The following is an 11,162-nucleotide window of genomic DNA, read 5'->3' as shown; positions in this document are numbered from 1 at the left end:
CTCTCCGGGTCACGGGTCATGCTCTCGGCACGCGGCTGGCACAAAACAAGGCAGCGGACTCGCACTAGCGCGAGCGCCCACTGTTCCGGAAACCTCTACAAGACCGAGACCCCGAGAACTCCGGAGCTGTCAGGACTCGCACAAACGCCACGGAGAGACCGAAGGCCGTGGCCCAGCCCAGGGGCGGAGCCCCGCCACCGCCCACCCGCTCAGTCTCACGGGCGCGCCACGGCAGACGCACTTGCGTGTCACGCCCCGGAAGGGCTTCGTGCCCACTGCGGCTACCCGGAAGCAGCTACCGGCGTCTGGGCGGGAGGCGCAGATGAGGGGAGGCAGCTGAGCGCAGCTGTCGCCGGGCCATGGCTGGGACGGCGCTCAAGAGGCTGATGGCCGAGTACAAACGTGAGTTCGGGGTCCCCGGGACGCCTGCCACGCGCCCCGCCTTCCTGCTCCCGGCCCGCGTGGTCGGCCGGGGCTGGGGCCCGGGCGTCCGTGGAGCACCCGGCGGCAGAGCCCGGCCTCGGCCCGCGTGGACCCGCGCCCTCTCCTCGAGCCCCGCCCGTGAGCACGCGGGGAGCGAGGGAGTGTTTCCCGTCGGTATGAGTCGTAGTGGGGATTCCGCGCCCTGTGTCTTCCCGTGCCGCCGCCCAGTACAGTGAGGTAGCAGACAGCGAATCTTCACAAATAAAAGGCGACACTAGTAATATGTTAGTATAGGACGCTTAAACAACTAAGTCTTTGGGGAAGACTTTTTTTGGCCATTTTTTGTTACTTTTCTTTGGCTCTTTTGGCCATTGAGGGAACTCCGGCTTCCAGCATTGCCAAAATGCAGCATAAGGTTGGGAGAATCTGGACTGCCTACTGAAGAGTTAGAGGAAAAGTGCGTTAAAAGGGGACAGGCTCACTGTGACGACCTGGGGTGAAAGGTCACACTTTGGCTTTCTCTAAGAGAGGAGCAGTGTTTTTTAACAGTGCCACCTGCCACCCTTCCTAGGTAGTGTTCATAAATCTCATCAGTGCTTTCCGTAAGTTAAATGTTTCTGCTATTTGGGGGAAAGTAGAGGGAGAAATGGGGCCCTAAGAGTGCTGGGAATCATCCTTTCGTAATGAGTATTCCCCGAAAGAGTTGTACGAAGTTTTGGGATGCTATTGTGTTCCAAAGTGCTGGAAACCTGATTTGCTGGTGGGGACAAGTTGGTAACCTGGTGTGGTTAGGAATAGGGCCCTAGAGACGCAGACCTGGGTTCAGACCCTGCCTTTGCTTGTTAGGCTCTCCATCATGGCCTCCTCTCTTAGCCTCTGCAGTTTTCTCATCTGTGAAGATTAAATTTGATGCTACAGGTGAAGCGCTTAGCAAAAGAACCTGATGGTGGCTGTTATTGTTGCAATTTGATTGAGAGTAATTTTTGAAGAAAGTTAAAAATAACCGAAAATAATGAATGTAATAAAAAGAAGTGGTAAATATACATGTGGGTCAATCCTAAACTGTATTGGTGAAACTGCACAGTGAGAGTTGATGCCTGAGCAAACCAAAGTGTTACAAATACAGGCTCATTAAAATACAGTAGTCCTTCCCTTGGTATCTGTAAGGAATTGGTTCCAGCAACCTCTGCAGACACCAAATCTGAGGATGCTCGTGTCTCTGAAATAAGATGATATATATGTATATAACTATGCACATCCTTCCATATACTTTAAATCATCTCTGGATTACTTATACCTGATACAGTGTAAATGCCATGTTGATAGTTGTGCTGTATTGTCTTTTGTATTATTTTTTTATTGCATTGTTTTTATTCTGAATATTTTAGATTTCTGGCTGGTTGACTGCATGGATGTGGATATGGAGGCCCTGCCATAAATGTTCAAATTACAGGGCCGGGTATGGTGGCTCATGCCTATAATTCCAGCACTTTGGGAGGTCGAGGTGAGAGGATTGCCTGAGCTCATGGGTTCGAGAACAGCCGGAGCAACTTGGCGAGACCTCATCTCTACAATAAATCAAAAACTTTAGCTGGGCATGCTGGCACACGCCTATAGTTTCAGCTACTTAGAAGACTGAAGCAGAAGGATCGCCTGAGTCCAGCAGGTCGAGGCTGTGGTGGCCATGAGCATGCCACTGCACTCCAGCCTGAGTGACAGAGTGAGACTTCAACTCAAAAAAAAAAAGTTCAAATAACATTCACCACCTAGTGTCCTCTAACGTAGGAACATACAGGCGTACCTCATTTTATTGCTCTTTGCTTTTTTGTGTCTCACAGATAGTGCTTTTTAATTTTTTATTTAGCAAATCAGGTTTGTGGCAACTCTGCGTGGAGCAAGTCTCTTGGTGCTATTTTTCCAACAGCACATGATCACTTTGTGTGTCTGTGTAACATTTTGGTACTTCTCTCAATATTTCAAACTTGTTCATTACTATTATGTCTGTTTTGGTGATCTGTGATCTTTAATGTTACTATGGTAATTGTTTTGGGGTGCCACTTACCATGCATATATAAGATGGCAAATGTAATTGAGAAATGTTGTATGTGCTCCACTGGCTTCCCTGCTTCTCTCCCTCTTCTCCAGCCTCCTTATTCCCTGACACACAACAATATTGAAATTAGGCCAATTAATAACCCTACAGTGGGCTCCAAGTGTTCACATGAAAAGAGGAATGGCATGTTTTTCATTTTAAATCAGAAGCTAGATGTGACTAAGTTTAGTGAGGAGGACATTGGAAAGCCAAGATAGGCCAAAAACTAGGCCTCTTATACCAAACAGTTAGCCAAGTTATAGATACAAAAGAAAAGTTCTCGGAGGAAATTAAAAGTGCTACTCCATTTAACACATTAATGATAAGAAAGCAAGTTAGACGTGGTGGCTAACGCCTGTAATCCTAGTACTTTGAGAGGCCGAGACAGGAGGATCGCATGAGCTCAGGAGTTTGAGACCAGCCTGGGCAACATAGCAAAACCTTTTTCTACAAAAAATAAAAATATTAGCTGGATCTGATGGCACATGCCTGTAGTCCTAACTACTTGAGAGACTGAGGCAGAAGGATCGCTTGAACCTGGGAAGTTGAGGCTGCAGTGAGCCATGATCTTGCCACTGCACTTCAGTCTGGTTGACAAAATGAGACCCTGACTTAAAAAAGAAAAAAAGAAGGGCAGGGGCGGGATTGGAAGTAGTGGGAAACTACCAGGGGAGGGAGGGTGGCATACATACCTCATCAACAAAGGTACGTGCATAATGACCATTTGTATACCTAACCCCAAATTGCACCCCACATACTTAAAATTAAAAATTAAAAAAAAACCCAAAACAGCCTTGAAGGGATAGAAGATCTAATCAGCCACAACATTCCCTTAAGCCAAAGTCTAATCCAGAGCAAGGCCCAAACTCTTCATTCTTTGAAGACTGAAAGAGGTGAGGAAGCTGCAGAAGAAGAGTTGGAAACTAGCAGAGGTTGGTTCATGAAGTTTAAGCAAAGAAGCCATCTTTATAACATAGCAATGCAAGATGAAGCAGCAAGTGCTGGTTGAGCTGCTACAGGGCATTGTCCAGACGATTTAGCTAATATTATTGGTGAAGATGGCTGCATCACTCTCAAAAGAGAATTGGCTATCAAAGGTAATGGTCACAAACAATAGGTTTTCCATGTAGACAGCACAGCCTTATACAGTATTGGAAGAAGATGCCATCTAGGACTTTCATAGCTAGTGAGAGGTTTACCTGTCTTCATAGCTTCTAAGGACAGGCTAACTCTCTTGTTAGGGGTGAATGCAGTTAATGAAGCCGATGCTCATTTACCGTTCTGAAAAATCCTAGAGTCCTCAAGAATTATGCTAATTCTACTATGTCCACTATAAATAGTGGAACAACAAAGCCTGGATGATAACAGCAGGTTATTTGTTAACAGCAGGTTTACTGGACATTTTAAACTCACTGTTGAGACTTACTGATCAGAAAAAAAAGACTCCTTTCAAAATATTATTGCTGATTAACAATGTGCCTAGTCACCTAAGAGTTCTGATTGAGATATACAAGGAGATTGATGTTGTTCTCATTCCTCCTAATACCACATCCTTTATGTAGTCCATGGACCAAGGAGCAATTTCGACTTTTATTTAAGAAATAAATTTCATAAGGCTATAGCTGCCATAGAGAGTGATTCCTGATGGATCTAACAAAGAAAATTGAAGATGTCAGGCCGAGTGTGGTGGCTTAGGCTTATAATCCCAACACTTTGGATGTCTGAGGTGGAAGGATCACTTGAGGCCAGGAGTTTGAGACCAACCTGGGTAACACAGTGAGATGTAATTTCTACAAAAAGCCAAAAAAGTCAGATGTGGTGGCATGTGCCTGTAGCCTGGCTACTCAGGAGGCTGAGGTGGGAGGATCACTTGAGCCTAGGAAGTTGAGGCTTCAGTGAGCTATGAGTGTGCCATTGCATTCCAGCTTGGGTGACAGAGCAAGACTCTGTCTCAAAAGAAAACAACAAAAAACAAAAAAGAAAACCTTCTGGAGAAGATTTGTTGTTCTAGATGCCATTAAGAACATTTATGATGTATGGGTGGAGGTGAAAATATCAATATTAACAGGGATTTGAAGAAATTTATTCCAGCCCTCATGGACTACTTTGAGGAGTTCAAGACTTAAGTGGAGAAAGTCACTACAGATAGAGTAGAAATAGCAAGAAATAGTAGAGCTGGAAGAAGTGACTGGATTGCTACAATCACATGATAAATGAATGAATGAGGGATTCCGTCTTATGGCTGAACAGAGAAAGTGGTTTCTTGAAGGGAAATTAACTCCTGGTGAAAATGCTATGAACATTGTTGAAATGACAACAAAGGATTTAGAATATTATATAAACTTAGTGATGAAGCAATAACAGGATTTGAGAGAATTGACTCCAGTTTTGAATGAATTTCTATGAGTAAAATGCTACCAAATAGCATCATAGGCTACAGAATAATCTTTTGTGAAAGAGTGTGAGGCAAACTTCTTTGTCTTATTTTCAAAAATTGCCCTGCCACCCCAACCTTCACCAAGCAGTCAGTAGCCATCAGCTTCAAAGCAAGACCTTCCACCAGCAAAATATGTGCCCTCTGAACGCCAGATGATGGTCAGCATTTTTTAGCGATAAAATGTTAGCAAATCTTGGCAAATAATTTATTAATTAAAGTATATGCATTGTATTTTTAGCCATAAAGCTATTGTATACTTTAAGACTAGAATAAACATAACTTTTGTATGAACTAGGAAACAAGAAATTTGTGTGACTTGCTTTATTGCAATATTTGATTTACTGCAGTGGTCTGGAACTGAACCCTTGATATCTCCAATGTCTGTATGTTTATATGTTTAAGAGAAACTTTTGCAGGAGAGTGACAGAAGCTGGTTCACTCTTGTCAGCCTAAATAACAAACAGAAAGGCTCTTTAAAACTGAGAAATAAAAAAAAAAATTATTCAAGAATGAACAGGGAATTTGCAAATCTGGCATATGCGAGCTGTGACAGGTCATCAGCATATCCAGAGAGGTGAAGGAAAGCAAGAATTTTTAAAAGTAAAATGAGGGAAGGTATGTAAGTTGTTTTAAAGTAATACTGCTTGGCTATGAGAACCAGTAACAAGGGTGACATCAGTTCCAAGTTTGATCAGGCAGTTGCTGGGCAGACATCTTCACAGAAGTATTTTTGTGCAAGATTACGGTTTTGGCAGAATCTTTTGTGATTTTTTCTGTTACTAGGTAATTGTGTGTGAGAGCTCCCTTTCATGGCCTTCCCCAGCTCCATTTTGTCAGGGGTTGACAAAAGTGATTTCATTTTTTTTTTTAGTTGGTGTCTTACTCTTGCCCAGGCTCGAGCTCAGTGGGATGCTCCCGGCCACTGCAGTTTTGACCTCCGGAGCTCAGGTGATCATTCTTCCTCAGCCTTCCAAGTAGCAGGACTAGAGGCATGCACCACCATACCTGGCTAATTTGTGTATTTTTGGTAGAGGTGAGGTTTTGGTATGTTGCTCAGGCTGGTCTCAAACTCCTGAGCTCAAGTAATCCTCCTGCCTCGGCCTCCCAAAGTACTGGGATTACAGGTGTGAGTCACCATGCTCAGCCGTGAGTCCATTTTGATCCTGAGAACTTTCATACTCTGAACAGAGGGTTTGGATGGGGACCTCTATGTCCTCATGGTAAACCTGGCTGTTGGGTCAGATGTGTGAACACCTACCATTTCTTGGCATCCTGGTTTGTATTTTTGTCTCTGTTTAAGTCTGTTTTTGTTTTTAGCTCTATTTGTACATTGTGATATTGTCTCATTTTTTATAGAGGAGATCATTAACTTCTGCATAGGGAATTAAGTTCATGCCACTGCTTCAAGCCAGTCTTTACATTGTTGAACTTGTATCTCCTAATGATATTTGTATTAGCACAGAGCATTTTCCCCCTTTTACTGTCCTTACAAAAGCCTCATCCATTAATCCAAACCAATCATCAATTTGTTTGCAGTAATAAAACCAAAACAGTTGACTTCCAAAGGTGTATTACAGAAGTGTATTGCGTTTTTTACATGTTAAAGAAGATAGAACTCCCTAGGGTCCCAGTACCCCAGTGATTCAAACACTCTCTAGTACTGCGTGGAGGGACTTTGGAGATGTAATTACTGTTACTAATCAACAGACTTGAGAGGGAAATTATTCTAGGTTATCTGGGGAGATCCAACAATCACATGAGGCCCCAAAGCAGGAGATGAAGGTAGGAGAGGGGTCCAAGAGACTCAAATGTGACAAGGACTCTGCCTGCTGTCACTGGCTGAGGAGATGGAAGAAGGGGCTCTGAGCTAATGAAGGGGCAGGTGGGTGGTCTCAGGAAGCTGCCAGGACCCCATGCTGACAGCTGTATGGAACTGAATTCTGTCAGCATCGTCAGTGAACTTGCAACCAGTTCAATAAGAGTTGATCTTGTGAGACACTAAGCAGAGAACCAGCTGGCCCATGCTGTACCCAGCCTTCTGATACATAAAAACTCTGAACTTACAGTGGATACTGTCTTAAGTCATTAAGCATATGATCATTTGTTACAGTAGTGAAGAGAAATGAATACAGTATGTAATTGAGGGGATTTTTTTCCCCCTTGAATCTTGTAAAGTATTAAAATTCCATCGAATGGTTCTCATCCTTTGCGCCTTAACATCATTTTGTCCTAGTGTATTGTGTAACACATCCCAATGTAAAGGTAGACTTGACACAATCAATCTCTGAGTACTGGAGCTTTGGTAGATGTTCAGGCAAAATTTACTGTATTTGGGAATAGTGATAGAACTGCAGAAATTTTGAGGTGGTGGGACTGGGTATGATTCTCTTCAGACTCTAGTTTTACAGATTTTGTAGGAAATTGAGTAGCAGAGAGGCAAAGTGATTTGCCTTGGTTCATACAGCAGAAGAAGGGAGAGCCAGGAGAGAAATGAATGTTTTATTTTTTTTATTTTTTATTTTTTATCAGAATAACTATTCTTGGTACATAACCATATACTTTAGTCCATATTTATATCTATCTCTAATGCATGTTAGAGGTATTTTTTTAAGGAATGCATCTTTAATATCTTTCTTCTTAACAGAATTGCCTACAATCTTTAAATTACATTTTAGGGTTCTTACATTTGAAATTGTTGACATTTTCAACTAACTCTTCTTTGAAAAAATACTCTTTCTACAGTTGAAAAATATCTGAATGGATAAGGACAGACTGCTAAATGAAGGATATTCTCAATTCTAAGTTTTTCATATTGTAATCTGTCTTTCAAATATTTTTACTGTTACTGTCTTAGTGACTCGCTTCTTTTTTTTTATCAATATTTTTAATTTTGATATTGTGGGGTATAGTTAAGGGTTAGGTATACAAATATGCTTCATTTAGGCTCCCTTGTTGATAACAGGTGTCTCCCTGTCCCCAGACAGATGTTTACTACCATTAGTCCCACCCCCCCATGGTTTCCCACCACTGTCAGTCATTTTCTTATGGTAGTGCATTGGATGATCAAGGCCCACTATATGAGAATATGTGATACTCAGATCTTTGTTTCTGTGAGAGGTCACTCAGTATTATAGACTCTAGCTCCATCCAGGTTGCTGCAAAATTCATGATTTTGTTCTTTTTTATGGCTGCATAGTATTCCATCGTGTATATGTACCATATTTTTAAAAATCTAGTCCTCTTTCTTTTTTTTTTTGAGTTGGAGTCTCACTCTGTCGCCCAGACTGGAGTGCAGTGGCCGCTCCCGGCCACCGCAGCCTCGACCTGCTGGGCTCCGGCAATCCTTCTGTCTCAGCCTTCCGAGTAGCCGGAATTACAGGCGCACGCTACCATGCCCAGCTAATTTTTTGATTTTTTGTAGAGATGAGGTCTCGCCTGCCCAGGCGGGTCTTGAACCCATGGGCTTTGGCAATCCACTCACCTCAGCCTCCCAAAGGCGCAGGATTACAGGCTGAGCCACCAAGCCAGGCTCCAGTCCTCTTTTGATGGACAGCATGGTTAGTTCCAGGTTCTTGCTATTGTGAACAATGCTGACCTCCAAGGCAACAGGCTAGCTGCTTACAACAAAAACAGAGGGGAGAGTCAGGAGATCAGAGCTCAAGGGACTTTAGCCACTATAGGATGAGAGAAAAATCTACACAAATGAAGAAAAACCAAAGAAGAATATGGGTCTTTCCCAGACTCCTGGGAGGGCAGACACTGAGAAAACTGACTTCAGAATGCAAACAATGAAGAGCCCCCAGAATGACTGGTCTCAAAATACAAACCTAGACATCAAGACATTAATGGAGAGATTAAAAAGAATTGAGGAGACTCAAGAAGAAACTAGAAAAGAGCTGATATCTGAGATAACAGTAATAAAGAATACTGTGAATGAAATAAATAACAAACTGATAAGCATGGAAAGCAGAATTACCCAAGCAGAAGAAAGAATCTCAGAGTTTGAGGACCAAAGTATAGAACTAACCCAAACTCTCAAAAACACAGAAAACAAGCTCAAAAAGACAAAAAAACCTTCAAGAGATGAGCGATTACCTCAAGAGGCCTAACCTAAGAGTAATTGGCCTTCCTGAGGCAGAAAGAGAGACAGAGACCACACTGGAACAAACCTTTCATGAGATCATTCAAGAAAACTTCCCTTATCTAATCAATGATGCAAAAACTCAAACACAAGAGATTCAGAGAACCCCTGCAAGACAACAACTCTTAGACACATAATAATTCGCCTAAACAAAGTAGGCATAAAAGAAAAAATCCTAAAGGCAGCAAGAGAAAAAGGCCAGATCACCTACCATGAATGTTTTAAATTGCTGTCTTGACATTTCATTTTAGACATCATCCAGCCTTTCCTAGGAGTGTCAGATGAATCTAGGTTTAAGTGTCCTGGGGCTGTAGTACAAATGCCATCCCCTGTGGAGCTGAACCCAGCAGAAGTTTATTCTCTCACAGCTCTGGAGGCCATGTGTTCATATTCAAGATGTGGCAGAACTGCTCTCCCCTGAGGGCTCCTGGGGAGGCTCCTTCCCTGCCTCCCCAGCTGCCTGCAGTGCCATCCATCCCCCTTTTGTCCTGTTCACAGCACTGTGGCAGTGGTGTTTGTTTCATTCCTCCCACTCTGTGGTATGGTCCAGTGTCCTGAGACTTTGATGTGTCCATCATGATTAGGAATGAGGCTGAGCATCTTTTCATGCTCATAGATCATTTGTGTCTATTTCTTTGTGAAATGTCTGTGTATTTTACCAGTTTTATGTGAGTTGTCTGTTATTTTCTCATAGACTTGTGGGAGTTCTCTATATATTCCTGTTCCTTTATGTGTCCCTAATGTTATGTGTTTGTGCTTTGTCTTTTCAGCCTTTATGGTGTCTTTTTTTTCCCCCAGCCACCTAAAGAAAAAGCAACTTTGAGGTATTATTGACATATAGTAAACTGACATACTTAAAAGGATACCATTTGGTGAGTTTTGATGTACATGTGTTCCCGTGAACCCATCACCACAGTCGAGGGTTGAACATATCCATCATCCTCAGGAGTTTTTTCTGCCCATTTTGGATCCATCTCTCCCTTTCTCCCTCTTTACTGCTAGTTCCTGGGCAGTGACTGATATGCTTTCACTTACCATAGGTTGCCTTATACTTTCTTTTGTGAGACTGCTTTCAATAAGCATAATTATATTTAGATTCATCATGTTGTTGCTTGTATCATTCCTTTTTATTGCAGAGTAATATTCAATTGTATGATAGACTATACTTTGTTTATGTATTTACCTTTTGATAGACATTTGGATTGCTTTCAGTTCATAGCTATCATAAATAAACCTGCTGTGAACATTTGTGTACATGTCTTTCTATTGGTAGATGCTTTCATTTAAATTTCCTGGGTCACATGTGAAGTATATGATTAATTTTAAAAGAAACTACCCAACTGTTTTCCCAGATTGTACCATTTTACATTCCCGCTGACAGTGTTAAAGAGTTCTATTTGCCTCCTTCCCTGCTGTACTTGGTGTGGTCAGTTTCTAAAATTTTAACCTTTCTATTGAGTGTGTGACTGTATCTTATTGTGATTTTAACGTGCATTTCATTAATGACTAATGTTGTGCATCATTTCATAAGTTTATTTGTCGTCCGTTTGTATTTTTTGATGAGGCGTCTTGAGTCTTTGCTCATTTTTTAATTGTGATTTTCTTGAGTTATAAGAGTTCTTTATAGAACGTAGATGCAAGCCTTCTGTGGAATATTTGTCTTGTAAATCTTTGCCCTCAGTGTGTGACTTGCCTTTTTAAAAAACTGTTGTAAACACAGTTTTACCCTCTTAACAAGTTTTAAGCGTACATTGTGGTATTGTTAACTACATGCTCATTGTTTATACAAGAGATTTCGAGAGCTTTTTCATCTTGCCTGACTGCAACTCTTTACCCATTACACAACAGCTCTTGTTGCTTGTCTTTTAATTTTTATAATAGGGCCTTTTAAAGAGCAAGATTTTAAAAATTTCAGTGAAGTTCAATTTATTGACTTTAAAATATTTATTGCTTTTGTGTTATGTTTAAGAAATCAGGGCCAGGAACAATAGCTCAAGCCTGTAATCCTAGAACTTTGGGAAGCTGAGTTGAGGGCATTGCCTGAATCCATGGGTTCAAGAATAGCCTGG

General features: G+C 41.9%; 1 protein-coding gene across 4 annotated transcripts in view; it reads left to right on the top strand.

Annotated features, from left to right (window-relative positions):
* The first annotated feature begins 270 nt into the window (after positions 1–270).
* The window catches only part of UBE2G2 (ubiquitin conjugating enzyme E2 G2), a 34,593-nt gene continuing 23,701 nt past the window's right edge, over positions 271–11,162 (top strand). Inside the window, exon 1 of one of the 4 annotated variants that reach the window (XM_008061563.1) lies at positions 271–402. In XM_008061563.1, the coding sequence (XP_008059754.1) occupies positions 360–402 (43 nt within the window). In that variant the 5' untranslated portion in view covers positions 271–359. Of the gene's footprint in view, positions 403–946; positions 1,026–11,162 lie in introns of those variants that run through there. The other 3 variants (XM_021714199.1, XM_021714198.1, XM_008061564.1) reach the window with 3 other exon arrangements.

Source organism: Carlito syrichta, unplaced genomic scaffold (genome assembly GCF_000164805.1).
Source record: "Carlito syrichta isolate Samal-C Ts95f unplaced genomic scaffold, Tarsius_syrichta-2.0.1 Scaffold305319, whole genome shotgun sequence".
NCBI lineage: Eukaryota > Metazoa > Chordata > Mammalia > Primates > Tarsiidae > Carlito > Carlito syrichta.
This window is presented reverse-complemented; position numbering and strand designations above follow the sequence as displayed.